The sequence below is a fragment of the Lithobates pipiens genome, unplaced genomic scaffold (genome assembly GCF_037356315.1).
Source record: "Lithobates pipiens isolate NorthernLeopardFrog02 unplaced genomic scaffold, aLitPip1_a1.2 Scaffold_18, whole genome shotgun sequence".
Classification (NCBI taxonomy): domain Eukaryota; kingdom Metazoa; phylum Chordata; class Amphibia; order Anura; family Ranidae; genus Lithobates; species Lithobates pipiens.
In genome coordinates this window covers 559957617-559977846 of record NW_027507758.1, presented here as the reverse complement: position 1 = coordinate 559977846, position 20230 = coordinate 559957617, and the positions used below count along the sequence as shown (strand labels likewise).

The following is a 20230-nucleotide window of genomic DNA, read 5'->3' as shown; positions in this document are numbered from 1 at the left end:
CAGCGCTGAAAGCTTAAAATTGGTCTGGGCAGGAAGGTGTTTAAGTGCCCGGTATTGAAGTGGTTAAGGGACATTCCATGGCGGTCTAATTTCCCGCAAACGCCCCATAATATTCGCTGTTTTGCATTGACAAAAAAAAATGTTTGTGTACAGTGCTGAACAACCGCGCAATTGTCAAAGTAATGCAGTATCCCAGAAAATGGCCTGGTCATGAAGAGGGTAAATCCTTCCAGAGCTGAAGTGGTTAAAATTCAACATCAAAACAGTGTCACGGATTTCAAAATACTGTATGTCACTATATAAGCTCAGTTTACTGATAAAAAATAAGTGTAAAAAGATGTTCGCTGCCGCTGTCTTGTAAAATAGTGTCCTCCATCAGATAGTGTCCCCTGCGTACTGCGCATGCGCAGTACACAGGGACACAGATTCCGAAAATTGCAGAGGATGAACGGCGCCTGCGCCGTGAGTCCAGGTTCTATCCCCACTATCCAAGTGGACATAGAGTTAGAATAAAAAAGAGCCGAGTGGAGCGAGGCCGAGCCCGAAGCGTGGCGAGCGAAGCTCGCCCGCGAGGGGCCCTCTAAAATTCAAGACCCTATGTCCGCTTGGATGGTGGGGCTACCACCTCCACTCACGGCGCAGGCGCCGTTCAGCTTCAGAGTTTTTCCGAAGCTTCGTCTGCGAGCGGACACCATTTGATGGCCGGACTCTATTAGGCAGAACACCACCTTCTGACTGCAGGCTTACTGCGCCCGAGTGTGGGGTGTACCAAGATGGCCACTGCGGCGTAGTGATAGAACATCACTTCCGTTACTTATTCTGATGGGACGCCAATTCCAATGGAACACCGGCTCATTTGCAATTAGTAAATAAATGCACTTTTTTTTCTGCAACTATAAGGTGTGTAAATTCTCTTTAGCCTTTATTTACAGGAGTATTGAAATGGCAGCTTCAGAGCAGTTAGATCCACCATGAAAGGAATGAAATAAATGGTGGAACAAAGTGATCAGTATATAAGAGTTAATCATAAGATGATAATTAGGTATTTATAGAGATTTAAGCTTCTTCCAGATCCATTGTACCTCACAGACCTCAGCCTTCACACAATAACCGCTATTGATCCCCATCAGTATTATACGATCACTGTGTGTGGAGTCTGAGCTCATCATGAACTCTCACTTATTACACAGCCATACAAGGCAAAGGTGTACCACGTGACCCACCCACAGCACCGCTGACAGCTTGTTCTATCATGTGACACAACAATCCTTCCCGACAGCCAATAGCAGACTCAGCTTGTCGGGGGGGGGGGTGGTGCGCGTGGACTGGTCACCGGAAGTGCCTACAGAACAGAGCACGCTGGGAAGTGTAGTCCAGGCTGTGTTCCTGGCTGTCCAGACCTTGCAGGACATTGGAGCTAAGGTGAGTGAGCGTGTAGAAAGAGCAGAGCCAGCTGAGTGGTGTTATATAGGGGGTGGGGGAGTGCAATGCCTCTGTATTAGTAATGTAATGGCTCTAATACACACACAGGGGGCTGAGGGTGCAGGAGCAGTAAGTGTGGAAGGGGGGACATTGTGCTTTTATAGCTCCAGACTTTTATTTTCATTTATGGAGAATTCAGGTTTCTATCAGGTGTTTCTGACCCCTGTGGAGGTATTTTCTCTTACTTCCTGTTCTTTTGACACCATGATGAGAAATTGATACAACTTAATTCAAATGGGTTGATAATCGTAGTGCAGGCGTTTACAGGTTATCAGTTTAGTGATAATCCTATTTGCGTGTATAAGGGGGGGCATGTTAAAATTTGTTGGGGGGGTTAAGTTTGGTGTAACTTTAAATTTTTTTTTACACATTATTTTTTTTTTTAGTACAATTGGATCCAGTGACGTGCACCAGAGCAGCAGTGACTCCCACCGCTGTCTCTCTCCTCATTGGGCAGATTGATAGCAGCGGGAGCCATCCTGTCTATTAACTTTGGTGATGAGGGGGGAGGGGCAGAGTCCTGTTGTTTGTGTCCAATGGAGGCAGCAGTGGGGCCCACACGGGTGCCACCCACGGGAAGCGCTTTCCTATTGGGGGCACCATCAAGAGAGGAGAGCCAGCGGGGGACCCAAGAAGAGGAGGCGGATCGGGGCTGTTGTATGAAAGTCTGTTGCACAGAGCAGGTAAGTATAGAAATCTTTGTTATTAAAAATATATAGTAAAAGCCCCTTATATGATGGCAATTGCTTGCCACAGACTGGCATGCAAATGTGATAACACAGTACATTAGAGGTGCACCGAATGCAAATTTTTGTATCGAAAATTCAAGGCGTTGTAAAGGCAGAAGGTTTTTTTTAATCTTAATGCATTCTATGCATTATGATAAAAAAAAAAAACCTGTGTGCAGCAGCCCCCCCAATACTTACCTGAAGTTCCACTCTGTCCAGCGAGGTCCACGGGTTTTTCAGCCGTCCGAGATTCATCTTCCTGAATGGCTGAGACACAGAAGCTGCGCCATTGCCTCCAACTGCTGTCAATCAAAGTTAGCTAGCCAATTGGGGGAGAGAGATTGGGCAGAGCTCCGTGTGTGAATGGACACCGGGAGCTGTGGCTCGGGTGCCCCATAGCAAGCTGCTTACTGTGGGGGGGCACTCAACAGAAGAGACGGGCCAGGAACACAGAAGAGGAGGATCTGGCCTGCTCTGTGCAAAAACACTACACAGAGCAGGTAAGTATAACATGTTTGTTGTCTTTATAGGCAAAAAACAAGCCTTTAGGCCCCTTTTGCCATGATTTAGATGCATTTTCAGGGAATGCCTGTGTAAACTTCATCAAAGTCGGACCAAAGTAGCGTAGGGACTACTTTGAAGTCACACAGATATGAATGGTTAGTATTGGGAATCATGGGGTACGACTTGTCATGTGACTCTGTTAGGCCCCTTTCACACTTGTGCGACTTTTCCTGTGACTTTGGACATCAATCACTTCCAGGGTGCACTTAGCTGAAACCAAAAATTACAGTTTTTTTTTTTTTTTAATATTTATATATAGTTGTATTGTATTTGACATTTTAATTTAATGAATTTAAATGAATATGAATTTATTGTTTGAGCACAAGAGAAGCTCAAGAAAAATGCATCTTTTTATATTTTATGTATGTCTTCACACTGGTATGTTGTGCTTCCGTTGTGGGGTTAAAAATCTTGCTTGCTGCATTTTTTGGTCAGTTTAAAAAAACAAACAAGAAAAAAACCACACACACCTTCCTTCCGTTAAAATACATTGAAAATGGAGCAAGAACGCATCAATAACGCACCCATGTTACTTTTTTTTTTTTCTGAGTTACCTGACCTATGAAAAACACACAATAAGCACAGTTAAAGCGGAAGTCTGCCAATTTTTTTTTTTTTTTTTAAAGTCAGGAGCTACAAATACTGCAGCTGCTGACTTTTAAAATAAGGACACTTACCTGTCCAGGGCAACCTCGATGTCAGCACCCAAGGCCGAACCGTCCCTCGGATTCTGCCGCTGGCATCTTCCGTAAGGGAATCAGGAAATGAAGCCTTGTGGCTTCACAGCCTGGTCCCCTACTGCACGTGCGCAATCTGAATGGTCCCTGCTGTCTCTAGGACCCCTGTGTCTCCCAGCAGTCAGCGGGGGGCGGTAAGTGGCGTAGGTCACTGCGATCACCCAGAAGGTATCTGCACCCCGAAAAGTGGAAGTTCCATTTTTGTGTGGACCTCCGCTTTTATTCGCGGCAAAATTACATGCCATTTGGCACCTTTTAATTCTATCAGCAAAATGCTGATAACACCATTTTCGGCCACCGTAATTTCAGTGCATCTCTAATGTACATTTTCATGTTTTTTACACACATACTAGAGCCAATTACCCTACCTACCAGCATGTCCCTTGAGAGGGGGAGGAAGCTGGAAAACCCGGAGGAAACCCGCACAGGGAGAACATGCAAACTCCATGAAAGCTTGACTGGAATTCCACTTTTATATTCTTATTTTTTTAACCTTTGTCGTTCTTCCAGGTCTAACTGGTAGCCTCTCGATCATGTTGAGGGCGAAGGTGAAGCATCTGGTGCTGGGGAACATAAAGCCAATCCCTACAGCAAGCAGACTGCCATCCTTCCTCAGACTCGGCAGTTGCCCCTCCATACGAAACCATCAGACCTTACACCCAGAATGGGCGGCTTTAGCCAAGAAACAGCTAAAGGGGAAGGACCCAGAGAGTCTGAGGTGGCATACACCAGAGGGCATTGTGATAAAGCCTCTATACACCAAGAGAGACACAGTGGATACACCCGAGGAGCTGCCTGGAGTAAAACCCTTCACCCGTGGTCCATACCCCACTATGTACACACACAGACCCTGGACTATACGACAGTACGCCGGGTTCAGCACAGTGGAGGAGAGCAACAAGTTCTATAGGGACAACATCAAAGGTAAGCGTCAGACTCTTAAAGTGATATTAAAGGCAAGTTTTTTTTATTTTTTTAAATAAAATAACAAACATAATCTTCTTGCCTGCTTTGTGCAGTGATTTTTGCACAGAGCACCCCCGATCCTCTTCTCAGGTCCCCCAGCAGTGCTCCTGGCCCCTCCCTCCTGCCAAATGCCCCTAAAGCAAACCTTTTGCTGCGGGGGCACCGAGCAGAGCCACTGGTCTGCATATCCATTCAGGCACAGAACCACGGCTTGGCCCCGCCCCCTATCTCTTTTCATTGCCTCACAGGCTGTGATTGAGCCAATGGGTAGAGAGTCCTCAGAGAGCCGAGAAATCGTGTGCACATTGCTGGATCACATTGGGGCTCAGGTAAGTATTGGGGGTGGAGGGTGCTGCTACATACAGAACGTTTTATACCTTCATGCATAGAATAGATGAAGGTAAAAAATCTTGATACTTTAGAACCACTTTAGTGGTTATATATATATATATATATATATATATATATATATATATATACACACACACGCTGCCCCCCCTCCCTGCACACAGGAACAAAGCTGAGACTGTCAATCACAGGCTGTGGACTGGAGGTCCCTCCCTTGTCACTTTTTTCTCTTGGTGTCATGAAAATTTGTCAAAAGTGATTGCTTCTGATAGCAAAGGAATGAGGCAGACAGACATGACACTTAGTGCACTTAATTGAGCCAAGTACACATTATAGAGGTATATGCTTTGTTCATATTTTCATGGCTGAGATTTACATCTACTTTAGGTACTTCTAAAGACTTCTGTGTGAATAGATCCCAAATCCATTCACTATGTGATGTACAAGTCTTACAAAGTAAAACTTCCCTTACAAGCCAAAGTCTCTTTTCATTTGTGTCTCACATATTCCCCCTCCCAGACACTGCAGCTCACTGTGGTAAGGTTTCTGAGAGGCATTGCTGTCAGTATAGAAAGCAGTTATAGGCAGTAAGAATGCTTATGCCCACCTTGCAACATCTTCTCATCTCGGTGTAGTGCAGGCAGGTACAGTCAGTCTAAATGTGATTGGTAACTCTAAATTTAGTGCAGCATTATTGCCAGGCCTTCACAGGAAGCTGCATTCGGTGGACTTCGTTGGCAGCATCAACAGGTATTTGTGAGACTTGTGAGGAGGACTAAAGGGACGCTATGACGATGTGAAGTGAAGATGTATTTAGCAGGCTCTCTGTTTAGCAGTGCTACACCACGCTTGTGCCTTATTGTTCCTCTCGGTCAGCATTAAGTCACATTGACTGTAACTTTGAAATTGTGCAACTACATCTGAAATTGCACCATTTCAAAGCCGCATGTCAGTTCAACTTGGAAGACATCTGTGCGGCTTCATACACATATGTCATGTGACGTGGTACTAAAATGCAGCACTGATGACGCGTGTCTGAAGTAGTATTTGTAATTTTTTTACATCTTTAATGCTTTCTTTCTCTTGGTTGGGGGAGTGGACGGTGTCAGCGTTTTTTATTTTTATTATTTTTTACCTTTTTAGATATTTATCACTAATCCTTTTATTTTTTTTAAAACATATATAAATTTAAAAAATATATATTTATATCAGCCCTGTTGGGGGGGCTTTGGTGAGATATCAGGGGTCTAAACAGACCCCTGACATCTCCCCTTTGAGAAAGGGACTGGGGAATTTCTGTCCTCAGTTCCTTTCTCAGCAGCCTCAGCTGCATTGAAGATGAATGGAGAGGAGACAGAGGCTCCTCTCCATTCGTAAACTGAAACATCATAAATACAGTTTACGGTGCTCAGTGACAGTTATGATTGAACAGTCTGTGATCACTGACTCTGTGTATTCAGAAAAGGAAGGAGCCAGTAAATCTGTCATTTACCGGCTCCTTCCTCCATTCTCCATCCTGACAGATACAGGACGAGGGGGGGTGGTGCACAGAGGGAGACAAGAGCCGGATGAGGACACCGAGGACAGTTTGGGACGGTGGTGTGTGCAGATACAGGCACCGATTTCCCTCCACACCTGTCAGCTGCTTTACTGAAGGGTATACAAGGAGATCGGGGCCTGTAACTACTCGTACCAATCATCTGGGAGGTTGCCCGCTACGCTGAAGACACCACAAAGTATCGAATTAGGCATTGTATTGGAAGAATTTAGTACTCGTGCAAATGTTACGTTTCGGCACCAATACCCACTAGTATCGGTGCAACCCTACCACAAAGTATTGCATACAAAGCATCAACATGACAGCCAAGCAACTAGCTTTCTCAGAAAGACAGATTAGTGGTGGCCATGCAATGTTTATCTTGCAGTTCTTCTTTAACCCAGAGGGCTTTTATATACAATGCTCCAGCTTCTTATCTGCAACCTTTACTGTGCTATTTACTATGTCTGGTTTTGTTGCAGCTGGTCAGCAGGGCTTGTCTGTTGCCTTTGATCTGGCCACCCATCGTGGCTATGACTCCGACAACCCTCGAGTTCATGGAGACGTCGGCATGGCGGGGGTGGCGATTGACACAGTAGAAGACACTAAGATGCTGTTTGATGGCATTCCTCTGGAGAAGATGTCTGTCTCTATGACCATGAATGGTGCCGTCATACCCATCTTGGCCATGTTCATAGTCACTGGTCAGGAGCAGGGCGTTCCTCAGGAGAATTTGACCGGAACCATACAGAATGACATCCTAAAGGAGTTCATGGTCAGGAATACATATATATTTCCCCCAGAGCCTTCCATGCAAATCATTGCTGATATCTTCGAGTACACATCTCGGGTAAGATATTCTTACTGCTCTTTCCAGTTTACATCGAGACTACCTGTAACTACCTTTTTGCTGGCCGATAAAATAGCCCATTAAAAGGATAAAAAATATATATATTTTGGTGCAATACAGTTTGCAATACGCATTCAGTTCAGAGCATTACTTCTATTTCCACACTAGATATCCTCCGTTTTCCAGGTTCCCAGTCTTTGACTGGCAGTGATAGGAAAGCAGCATACCCATGAGCTCATCACTCTGCACTTTTTATCCTTGTGTTGCTTCTTCCTCTTACACCCTGCCTTAGAGACCTGATACCATGTCAAGTTCAGGTACTTTACATTGCTTGTATTAAAGTGTTAGTAACCCCAGGACCCTGTATTCACTATATCTGGTCTCCCACAGAACATGGAAATTTAATTATTTTAGTAAACTGCTAAATACCCTTTCTCATCAACGGTATATAGCAGTTATGTGAGTTCTCTCAGTGTCTGGTTAAAGCTTGTAGGAAGAGTTTTTTTTCATTTGCCTGTGATTGTCCTATGAGGCTGCAGGAACCTTGACCCTCAGTCTAGACAGTGCTGATTGGCCCTGTGCTGATCACATGCACTTTTCCAAGAAAAGAGAAAACTCTCTAGCAATACACACCAAACTGAGCATGTGCAGCTTGTCCCCAAGGCTCTGTTCTATGAGGAGATGAATTGGGGACAGTGGAAGAAGGGGAGGAGATGGGATCAAATAGCATTTTTACACAATGCGGAGGATTAACCCCTTAGCTTCCACAGTTAGTATAACCAGCATGCTTTACTGCATATGGAGACGGATTTTACTGTTGTGGGTTTAGTAACACTTTAAAGATGGATTTCACTGGACAAAAAAAAATATTAAAAGCCAGCAGCTATAAATACTGCAGCTGCTGACTTTTAATAAATGGACACTCGCCTGTCCCAGGATCCAGCGATGTCGGCAGCCGAGGCCGATCGTTCTCTCGGCTGCTGCCGCCACCATTCTGGGTGAGGGAATCATTAAGTGAAGCATTGCGGCTTCACTTCCCGGTTCCCTACTGCGCATGCGCGAGTCGCACAGCGCAATAGGAATGGTCCGCACTATCTCTGGGACCGTGTGTGCCCCAGCAGACAGAGCGCCGGGACAGGAAGAGGCATAGACTCCTGTGGGAGTCTATGCCCGGAAGTGGGTGCAAATACCTGTCTTAGACAGGTATCTGCACCCTCCTCCCCCCCTGAAAGGTGCCAACTGTGACACCGGAGGGGGGGAGGGTACCAATGAGCAGAAGTTCCACTTTACGGAGGAACCCCGCTTTTTTTTTTTTTTTTTATAAATGTATATTTATTGAGAAAAAGATTTCTTTCACAGAACAAAGTATATATGCTTCCGATACATACAATCAAAATTAACATTGCAACTGTAACAGCAAGTACCGCCGCAGGCGAGATATCAAATGTCGGTAACTTAAAATATCACATTAAAGGGGAAGGAACAGGATACACCACGGATTCGCATATAAAAATGCATAGTTAAACCAAATACCGTATTTTATAGAGGTAACGCAGGGGTAGGATCTCGGGAGAGAGCCATGGGAAAAATTTCCTGGAAGCTCATGTCTATACATCGGGGTGTTGCCTCAGGATTCGATATAGAGTTGTCCCATCTGTCCCATATTTCTATATTCTCTAGGTAGAGAGTCTTGTACCAAAGTAGTCATATGTTCCATTCTACGTATGTTTGCAATAGCGGAAATCAACTGAGAGTGGGTTGGGGGGGAGGAGGACAACCAAAGAGCAGGGATCACTCTCTTGGCAGCTAGGAGGACATATGCTGTCAGCTTCTTAGCGCTTTTTGATAGCGTCGCAACAGGCAGGCCCAGCAAGTAATGCCTGGGGTCTAAAGGGATGGTGATCCCCAACACGGTATGGAGTAGGGATTGGACCATAGACCAAAAAGGTACAATTAAGGGGCAACTCCAAAAAATGTGATAATGGGTGCCCTCATGTCGTAAGCACCTCCAGCACATCTTAGATATAGAGGGGTCATATTTGTGTAGCATTTCAGGAGTTTTGTACCAAAACATCAGTACCTTGTAGGCTGTCTCTCTCTGCTCCACGCACCTAGAAACCTTGGAGGTAGACAACCAGATGTCTTGCCATTGAGAGAGGGTTAAGGGAGTCTGTAAAATAGTGGCCCATTTCCTCATATAGAGGTGAGCCTCCGCGGTGGGAGCAGTAGAATTGTGGGAACCCCGCTTTAAGGCTGGGTTTACACTGCTGCGATACAACTTTGATCTGATTTGCAATGTGATTATGTGGTGCTACTTGGATGCAACCTTGATAAGGTTTGTGCATTCTTGGGGGCCAAAATCATACTGGAAATGCACCAAAGTAGTACAGGAAACTTTTCCAAAACTCTTCTGTGCTGAGTCTGATGTTGGCTGATGTCAAAGAGCCACTCCAGTCTCTGGGTGTGTCCTAATATTAATGTTGGGTTCCACCCAGGTCCCCAAAAGGCAGCTGGATCAGCCCGTCAGCTTGCCTCTGATAGCCTGAACCAGCTACTCCCTCCCTTCTCCTGCCTGACGCTCCAGTGAGCGATGGAGGGGCAGTGCTGAGAGCAGTGACTAACAGGGAACCCGAGATATGAGCGATCAACAGTCACATGATTGCTGGATTCTCAGGTGCTTAGAGCCAGTGGGAGACAGCTGACCAGACCAATGCTGCAGTCATAGGTGATTGTGTACCTTTGTTAGGATCTCCCTAAAGGAGAAAAATGTCACTACATAGGAATGATCTAGTTAATATGTAGGTCTAATCAGTAACACCTATTGTACTGTATACATTTGTTCAATGTTCAATCAGTGAAATAATCTTCCAGTGGATCTGTTTTGTTTTGCAATTACTACATTATAAGGAGAGTTATTGGAGGTAAGTCTCTCTATAGTAATCTGACCTAGAATGCTTACTATACAGCAGTAACATAATGGTGATGGTTTAACTGGGCCTTAAAGTGGGAGTAAACTCCCATGCATGAATTTAACCTGCAGGTTAGCCTATAATAAGCTTATCTATAGGTACTGTAAATATCTCCTAAACTTGCACTGTTTAGGAGATATTTACTGTAGATGCAGCTTGTGATGTCACTGGCGCATGCACTTTGAAAGAACAGCCACCCGGGCCATTCCTTCAGAGTCCTATGCCGTATACGGCAGCTTCTGCACGCAAGTGCGGGAGTGACATCATTGTGACTCCGGCTAGTCGCAAAGCCGCATTCCGCAAATCCAGAAGGAAGACCCGGTGAAGATGGGGAGCGCCTTCAGCAGTGACAGTGTGCCACTGGCAGACTTTGTTTTTAAGGTAATTTTCACATAAAGTGCTAGTATGCGATGTATACTAGCACATTATGACATTGCCTGTCAGGTTTAAAAAAAAAGAAAAGAAAAAACGCCCTGCGGTTTACTACTGCTTTAAGGAGGTGGGGAGTTGAGCTAAATCCAGATTAGGACATTATTATTATTATTATTATTATTATTATTATTATTATTATTATTATTTTATTTTTATTATTTTATATAAAAAAACAAAACTATAATAATAATAGAAAAAAACAAAAATTGTCTGTAGGTTTGCTTGTGTATGAAATTTAACCTACACCTAGGCATTGCTAATTGGGACTTGTTCTGTTCTTGGTAGATACTGTTTGTGTCACTAACCACCCTCTCTCTTCCCATCCTCTTGTGTTCTCTTTCTATAGTGCATGCCAAAGTTCAACTCCATCTCCATCAGTGGGTACCACATGCAGGAAGCAGGAGCAGATGCTATCTTGGAACTGGCATATACAGTAGCTGATGGGTTGGAGTATTGCAGAACTGGCCTGAAAGCTGGTCTGACCATTGATGAATTTGCACCCAGGTAAGACAATGTTCCACTGCTCTGCATGTCCGTTCACACACAGCAGAGCCAGCCCCCTCTCTCTTCTCAGTTTTTTATCTTAAAGGAGCTGTAGGGCACGTGACAAACCACCCCAACCCCCCCCCGCTGCTCTACCCGGGCATCCCGTCCCACTGGGGGACCCGAGCCACCCCCCCCCCCCCCCGCTAGGCTGAGACCCATACAAAGTCGGATTCAGCTCTGATTGGGTCTCCGATGTAAAATCCCAGAAGCGACTTCCAGTTTATCTGGCTGCCAATGGTGCTGATTTAAAAAAAAAATTACAGTATTCAGAATCACAGTTTTTGGAGATCTGAAAACTTTTAAGTGCAAAGGAGGGATTTGGGGTTTTTTAGGACCCTGATCCCTCCATAAAGAGTACCTGTCACTGTCACAACCTATTACTGTCACAAGGGATGTTTATATTCCTTGTGACAGCACTAAAAGTAATCAGATTTTATTTATTTTTTTAAAGGGACAATGTAAGAAAAAGAAATTAAAATTTGAAAAATGTAAAATTTTAAGGCGTCCCCTTGTGCTCGCTCAGCAAAGAAAATACATATGAAGGTCGCGCCCGCAAATGTGTGTGTGTCGCGCCCGCAGTGTGAGAGCAATAATTCTATCAAAAGACCTCTGGAACTCTAACGTGGTAACCGTTAATTTTTTTTATTAATATTTTTTTTAAAGCCTCGCCTATGGAGATTTTTAGGTACCGTAGTTCGTCGCCATTCCACGAGTGTGCACAATTTCAAAGCATGACACGTTGGTTATCTATTTACTCAGCATAACATCATCTTTCACATTATACAAAATAATTAGGCTTACTTTACTGCTTATTTTATTTTTTTCTTAATACATGAAAGACTGCTGTGCAAATACTGTGACATAAAATATTGCAACAATCACCATTTTATTCCCTAGGGTCCCTACTAAAAAAAAAAAAAAAAAAAAAAATATATATATATATATATATATATATATATATATATTAGTTTCAAAGTAATTTTCTAGCAAAGAATATGGATTTTAACTTGTAAGCAACAAATGTCAGGCTTAGGCGTGAAAGGGTTAAGCGGTATTTTCTTGCCATGAGCTCAGAAGGGCTGAACAGACACCCTTTGTGCATGAGACTTAAGTCAAAGGCCTGTCTGGGTAAATTTAGCAATCACTTGGCCAGTTAAAAATTTCTGATACTGTATATGTATTTCATCTAAGTTTTTAGCTGTTTTCCTGGAATAAAAACCTCTACATATACTTGTTTATGTTTTATTATGATGTGGTTTGAGTGAGGTTATTATTATTATTATTAATTTTTTTTTTTTTTTTGTGTAGGTTTATTTACTTATTGTTTTTCCTCTCGTTAGATTATCCTTCTTTTGGGGCATTGGGATGAATTTTTATATGGAAATAGCAAAGATGAGAGCAGGACGACGCCTGTGGGCATATCTGATAGAGAAGAATTTCCAGCCTAAAGCTCAGAAATCCCTCTTACTGCGAGCTCACTGCCAGACCTCTGGCTGGTCCCTAACTGAACAGGTGAGGGCGCTGTATTATACACCACACTCCAACGTGGGCTGTGCTATCCAATGGATGTCTTCAGTCAGCTCTGTGGGCTCCATTTGATGAGGCCATACGTAAAACAGTTTTGACAAACAAGGTGTAGGTTGGTACATTATATGTACTTGTTGGTTGATGCTTATGACACTTAGAGCCCTTTCACACTGTGCCACCTAAGGTTTCAGCGGCAAAGCAGTGCTATTTTTTATTTTTATTTTTTTCTTCCAGCTCACCATGCCAAGCTTCACAGTTGTGTTGCAATGTGAATGGGGCACAGTGGTTTTTTGTGTACCATAGCAGTGAACTGCATTCGTCCAGTGCAGAAAAAAATGCAGGTCACCATGCTATGTGTGAATAAGCCCTAAAACATGTATATCTGGTTAAAAAAAAATTAAAAAGACTAAAGATCTAATTTTCCTTTACCAGGATCCTTATAACAACGTGGTCCGCACTGTAATTGAAGCCATGGCGGCAGTGTTTGGAGGCACTCAATCGCTGCATACCAACTCCTTTGATGAGGCGCTAGGATTGCCTACTGTGAAAAGTGCCAGGATAGCCCGGAACACCCAGATTATCATCCAGGAAGAGTCTGGTATCCCTAAAGTGGCCGATCCCTGGGGAGGTTCCTACATGATGGAGTGTCTAACGGATGACGTTTACCAAGCTGCTCTAAAGGTTAGGACCGCATTCAAAGTGTTTTTTTTTTTTTTTTTTTATAGCTGTCTGTGTCTCCCATGAGGAGATTCACCCTCTCTGTCCTGGTACAGAGGAAATCTTTCAATTGGGACAAGTATTTTAAAGAGATCTCCTCTCACTTCCTGTTTTAGTCCCAGCAAGAAGTAAAAGAAAATCTCCCTTAAAGGTCACAGACAGAAAATTAACTTTCAGTATTTATCCCTTCCCCACTGTAACAAAAAAAATATTCTGTCTATAGTTACACTTTAAAAAGTTATGTATTTATGGATTCATACAGTTCTGTTGCAAGAGTAACCCCACTTTTGTTGAGAAAAAAAACATTCCCCCCGGGTGATCTATGTACATTACAAGGATTTTAACAGAGTATGTTGCAGATTCTGACCTTTTGTTATTCTGAAGAAATCCATGTGTGTTTCTCTGTGCCTAGTGAGTCTAATGAGAGTGGTTTCATAATTATCAACCAGCTGTGCAGCTGCAGAGCACTGAGGAAAAATGCAGGGCCTGCATCCCTTTTTAGATGTGTTCCTATTGGGAGTATCTCACCAAAAATGACATATTTGTTGCAGGGGATGCCTGAAATCTGACTTGTATTTTTGTGCAGACGACTTCTGGGAAAATCAGTAAGCCAATCATGCAAGCAGGAAATTATGTTTCTTGGGGGCGTTTTGTACACATTCTGTGTACAGAACATCTCCAGGTAGCCATATTGTATTTACAGAAAATTACAGCAAGTGCAGATTGAATAGGAAAGGTAATTTTTAATAACATTAAATTACAATATGATTTGTGTCGCAATGGTATATGCCGGGGGTCAGCAACCTGTAGATTGCCATCTACCAGTAGATCGAGGACAGGTGATTGGTAGATGGTGGTCTGGGTTTGCTGACCCGCCTTTCCAGAGCATCAAACAGAGTGCAATGCAAAGGGACTACTTGTAGGGTTAGAGCTGTAGTGAGCCACATAAGCTGATGCCTCCTCTGTAGTGCCGCCTCCTGTCCCATGCCGAGTGATACCAACTGCACTCCACCTCTTTTCTTGGCTACCTGTCTCCAGAGTGGTGCCAAGAGCAGGAAAGAAAGGATCTTCAGGTTAGTGTGAAGCAATACACTGGGCATAATAGTATAGGGATGCTTTGACACTGACGTGCTGCAGTTTACCCATACTGTGGGTGCAGGGCAGTGTACCTGCAGCTGTCCTGCGGGTTTGCTGCACTTAGCCATAGACTTCTATTATATCCTGCTGTTTTACCACCCCCAACTTTACGTGTCAACAAGCCCTAAGGTGCCGCTGCTGAATGCAACTAAGGGCTCATTTAAGTGTTGCGTATCTGAAAAGTGATCTGAGTGTGTGTTAGATGGTAAGGAGGCGAGATGTTGCCTTCTCACCACCTGATTTAAACTCACGATTGCCATGCAATGCACGCAATTGCGAAACGGTAGTACTACAATTAGAGGTTCAAATTGGGATATGATGCAACACTGTGCCCAGTGATCTTTGAATTCTCCTGTGTTGTTCAGGTAGATCACCACCACTTTAAAGCGGAGGTCCACCCTAAAGTGGACCTTCCGCTCATTGGAATCCTCCCCCCCTCCGGCGCCACAATTGGCACCTTTCAGGGGGGAGGGGGGAGGGGGGTGCAGGTACCTGTACAGTACAGGTATCTGCACCCACTTCCGGGATAGCTCTCTGAGGAAAGGGGCGTAGATTACGCCCCTTTCCAAAAGTCCCCCGCTGCCTGCTGGGAAACACACAGATCCCAGAGGCAGCGGGTCCATCCTTATTGCGCAGCGCGACTCGCGCATGTGCAGTAGGGAACCGGGAAATGAAGCCGAAAGGCTCCACTTCCTGATTCCCCTACCAAAGATGGCGGCGGCAGCACCCGAAAGACGATCGAGAGATCGGCTTCGGGTGCTGACATCGTGGGCGCGCTGGGCGGGTAAGTGTCCTTATTTTAAAAGTTAGCAGCTGCAGTATTTGTAGCTGCTGGCTTTAAAAAAAATAAAAAATTAAAAACCGCGGAACTCCCGTGGACTCCCGCTTTAAGGTTACTTACCCCTGGTATACGCTATATTTCTTTTTTTGTTTCCCCATGAAAGTGGAGTTACCCTTTAGGTTCCTTCAAGTAAAAAAGATGAAGTTTTCAAGTTCACCTTGTGTTCCAAATTGATGTCTTATATCTTTTTATTTACTTTTTATATAAATGTTTAAACGTTGGAGTCTTACAAAGTAAGCACACAGCAGTGGCTGTTTGTTATCAGGCCATTTCTCTCCATTTGAAAAGTTTTCATAGAACATGTAAGGTAAGGGGGGGGGGGGGGGTCCTCTGATCATTGAGCTTTGTGTACAATGGAGCTTGAGATCTGTAAACCATTTTTTTTTATTCAGTAGAGCAGCTAAGATAATCCTGTTAACATTTTGAAATGGAGCATGGAACTCCACCTGCTGGCTGGAAATGTAAATCTGTAAAGTGTGTGTGTGTGAGATTATTAAAATTTTACCTGACAAAGAAGGAATATACACTACAATGCCATGTAGTCTTCTAAAGTGAAAACGCACTATTAAAGACAACCCCCGGCATTCCCCCCCCCCCCCCCCCCTTTTTTTTCATATTGTATTTCAGTTGGCCTTTAAAAAAAATACTCCCTTTATATTGATGGAGAGTTATGATGACACCATCATGTTGGTAGAAGGAACTAAGATTAACTGCTTATTTATGTCTAGGGGAACAATTAAAAGGGGCATTATTATCTGAATGTCAGCTCCTCCCAGCAGCTAGATTGGAGTGTCATCCACGGTCCACCGGCCTAAGGTCCTGACATCAAGACCAGAGCAGGGTCCATAGCACATGATGATGCAGAGGGATAGTCCACTGCTAGATGTTGGAGGAGCTCCCCCTGCTTGGGGGGGCAGAGAATCAGTTAAATTGGTTTCTACTTTCCTAGACCTAGTGAGCTATTACTCATGCAGTGTGACCACAGACCTACTGCAAAGTATAAATTGGGCTTTAACCCTATCTATTTTTCTGTTTATTTTTCGAATTTTAATGTGTTTTTATACTGTTATTGACACTTGTATCCACTCTTTTTACCTGTTCTCTGCGGAGCAGCTGATTGAGGAGGTGGAAGAAATGGGTGGCATGGCCAGAGCTGTGGCCGAGGGAATCCCCAAGCTCCGCATTGAGGAATGTGCAGCCCGGAGGCAGGCCAGAATTGACTCAGGTGAGTGTTAGAAAGTACTTTTATATATAAGATTGTGTTTTGTTTTTAGATTACTTCATTTGTAATGGGGTGGGCAACTACATGGTAAATGAGGTTTAATGTAGAAAAATGTAAAATGCATTTGGGTGGCAAAAATATGAATGCAATCTGTACACTGGGGGGAGAACCTCTGGGGGAATCTAGGATGGAAAAGGACCTGGGGGTCCTAGTAGATGGTAGGCTCAGTAATGGCATGCAATGCCAAGCTGCTGCTAACAAAGCAAACCGAATATTGGCATGCATTAAAAAAGGATCAACTCCAGTGATAAAGCCATAATTCTCCCACTCTACAAGACTCTGGTCTGGCTGTACCTGGAGTATGCTGTCCAGTTCTGGGCACCAGTCCTCGGGAAGGATGTACTGGAACTGGAGAGAGTCCAGAGAAGATAAAGAAAGCTAATAAAGGATCTGTAGGATATTATGTGGAAAGGTTGTGGGCACTGAACATATTCTCTTTGGAGAAGAGATGTTTGAGAGGGGATATAATTTAAATTTACAAATACTGTACTGGTGACCCCACAATAGGGAGAAAACGTTTCAGTGAAAGGGATTTTAATAAGACATGTGGCCATTCACTAAAATTAGAAGAAAAGAGGTCTAACCTTAAACTACGTAGAGGGTTCTTTACTGTAAGAGTGGCAAGGATATGCAATTCCCTTCTATAGGCGGTGGTCTCAGCAGGGGGCATTGATAGTTTCAAGAAACTATTAGCTAAGCAGCTGAACGACCACAACATCCAGTCCCATCCTACTTCCTGTGGTATGATAATGGGAAGGGAGCAGCAACAACAAAAAAGACTACATGTGTATTTTTAGCACTATCCCTCTTTGTGAGTAGCCTGTTACCCAAGCTGCTGACACTCTTGTGATTACTCTCTTGCATTGCTTAAACGAGAAAAGAACTGAAAATGGATCAAATAACGGTGAAGTGGTCCAATCCCTATATACTTATCAAAAAAAAGGCTTCCCCATGAGTGGGTGGGATTTTAAATGACCATCAACTCCAGACACAAATGGACACAATAATATACAATTTTTATTTTTTTTTCCAAAGATAAATGCTTTTATTGAAGGATTCGAAATACACAAGAAAGGAATCCAGTACAGAACATCTTCAAAACTAAATACATTAGTGAAACAACATCCGTAGTAGTAACAAAGGACATGTAAACAACAAGAAGGTTTAGTTTCTGTACCAATATGAGTACCCGACATCACAGGTTAAATTAAACATGTTGACCCAGAGTACGGCTCAAGTTGCAAGACTTAAATAGAATAGACAAGGTCAAAGAGATTCAAAGAATGGGTATACCTTCTAGCAGTCAAACCCCGTAACCACCCGGGAGATAAATTCTAGGGGTCAGCTTAGGCGGGGGACTTATCGGGAAGATGTATAAAAGGGATGTATTACACTGTAAAGAAGTACACGATGGACAGTAAGAATCCCTATTGATATGGAATTGATTGGTTTAATATCGAAGGGGAACAGGTAGGGTGTGGAAGGAGAGTAAATAGAACAAAAAAAGTAGTTGAAGATTTAATTGAGTGAGCAGGGAGGGCATTAGGGTCTGGAAGTGGGGGGGACTCCGGTTACCAGTTGAGAGCATTCATCCGATGAACGGAAATGGAGCCAACAAGCCCAAGTAGCCCAATATTTGGATGGGGCGTCTTTGGTTTGCGAAATTAAGTTTTCCATGTCCGCTACATTGGAGACTCTCTTAATCCAATCTGAAATTGAGGGGGGTGTAGACGATTTCCATAGGAGGGGAATACACATTTTCGCGGCATTCAACAAATGTTGTGCCAGTGAGCGGTGATATGTTTTCAATGGGATAGTAGAGTGGTGCAGGAGCATCATGGCTGGGGAGAAGTCAATGGGGAGCGTGGTAATTCGGCAGATTAGGCGATGAACCTCCGCCCAGAATGGTTGGATTCGAGAACAGGCCCACCAAATATGTAGGAATGATCCTGCACCGTCTGAGCATCTCCAGCAAGAAGGGGAGGTAGAGGGGTACCGTTTGTGAAGTTTAACAGGCGTGAGATACCACTTGGAGAAAATTTTGAAATTGTTTTCCTTAACAGAAACATTAGAGGAGCCTTTATGGGTATATGTAAAGATGTTCAATCATTCTGAATCCGATAGTGTCAAGGATAAATCAGATTCCCAGCTGCGAACAGCTAGATTATCTTTTAGGTTATGAGCCGTGAAAAACAAGGCGTATATGCTGGAAATGATGTGACGTTGGGGTTCAGATTGGTTGCATAAAGTTTCAAACTGGGTGAGCTGCCTAGCAAAATCATGATTAGAAAGCCTATCCGTCAGGAAGTGTCTGATTTGGAAATACACCCACCGCGGGAAGGGGCGACCCGAGGGTTGTGAAGGAAGATCAGATATGGGTCTGAATTGGGAGTTGTTGAAAAAATGCATAGCTCTAATGTCGGGGGATTGCCAAAAGCCAGAAAGGAATGTGTCTGATTGTCCTGCTGGGAATTCCGGGTTATTGTTTATTAGGGTCATCGGACTATGATGGGAGGAGATGTGGTGGGCATGACATGCTGCGCGGTAGGCCTGCAAAGTACTAGCAATGAGGGGATGTTGTGTACACTGTTGGGGGACAAGTTCAGGGAGCAGCCACGGAAGGGATTTAATCGGGTAGAGAGAGAAAGCGCTTTCCGTTAGTACCCAAGCTTTGGAGTGCGAATGCACATTCCAGTCCACAATTCTAGTTAGGAGGCTCGCCCAATAATATTTTTTGAAATCGGGTAGACTAATCCCTCCTTTAGATTTCAGAAGAGTTAGTCTAGTAAAGCTTATTCTGGCACGTTTTCCAGCCCAAATAAAGTTGGCACAGATAGATTGAAGAGATTTAAAAAAGGCCGGGGGGAGTTTGATTGGGATTGTTTGAAAAAGGTATAACAGGCGAGGAAGGACATTCATTTTAATAATGGAGGCCTTACCGAATGGAGACAAGAGGTTCTGTAAGGAAAAGTAGTATATCATCGGCAAATGCGGCAATTTTTTGAATCTTGGGTCCGATCTGTATCCCCTTAACATCTGGGTTGGAATGTAATCTACGGAGAAGGGGTTCCAAGGTAAGGATAAATAAAAGGGGGGAAAGTGGGCAACCCTGACGAGTCCCATTGGACACGGAGAAGGCGCCCGACAGTTGGCCGTTGATCCTGACCTGAGCCGTGGGGGAGGCGTATAACGCCATAATAAAAGAGCGCAAGCGGTCCGGGAGACCTATTTTCCGTAGTACTTCTTCCATGTAGTCCCAGGCCACTCTGTCGAACGCCTTCTCCGCGTCCAATGAGAGAAAAAATCCTTGTTGTGTTGTGGAAGTCAGCCAGTGATGTACAGAAATCGCTTTAATCGTGTTATCTCTCCCCTCTCTTCCCGGTACAAATCCCACCTGATCGAGCGATACCAGCTGGGGAAGAAAGGGGAGGAGACGGTTCGCCAAAATCTTGGCATAGATTTTTAAGTCAACATTTAGCAATGAAATTGGTCTATAGTTTGTCACTTGTGTATCATCTTTGTTAGGTTTCGGAATAACCGTAATATGAGCTCTTAGTGAGTCTCGCG

At 43.9% G+C, this 20230-nt stretch overlaps 1 protein-coding gene across 1 annotated transcript in view; it reads left to right on the top strand.

Moving 5' to 3' along the window:
• Positions 1–1281: 1281 nt before the first annotated feature.
• The window catches only part of MMUT (methylmalonyl-CoA mutase), a 134164-nt gene continuing 115215 nt past the window's right edge, over positions 1282–20230 (top strand). The window contains exons 1-7 of the mRNA XM_077488958.1: positions 1282–1422; positions 4022–4435; positions 6845–7212; positions 10960–11117; positions 12500–12671; positions 13119–13367; positions 16495–16606. Of these exons, the coding sequence (XP_077345084.1) occupies positions 4045–4435; positions 6845–7212; positions 10960–11117; positions 12500–12671; positions 13119–13367; positions 16495–16606 (1450 nt within the window). The 5' untranslated portion in view covers positions 1282–1422; positions 4022–4044. The remainder of the gene's footprint in view (positions 1423–4021; positions 4436–6844; positions 7213–10959; positions 11118–12499; positions 12672–13118; positions 13368–16494; positions 16607–20230) is intronic.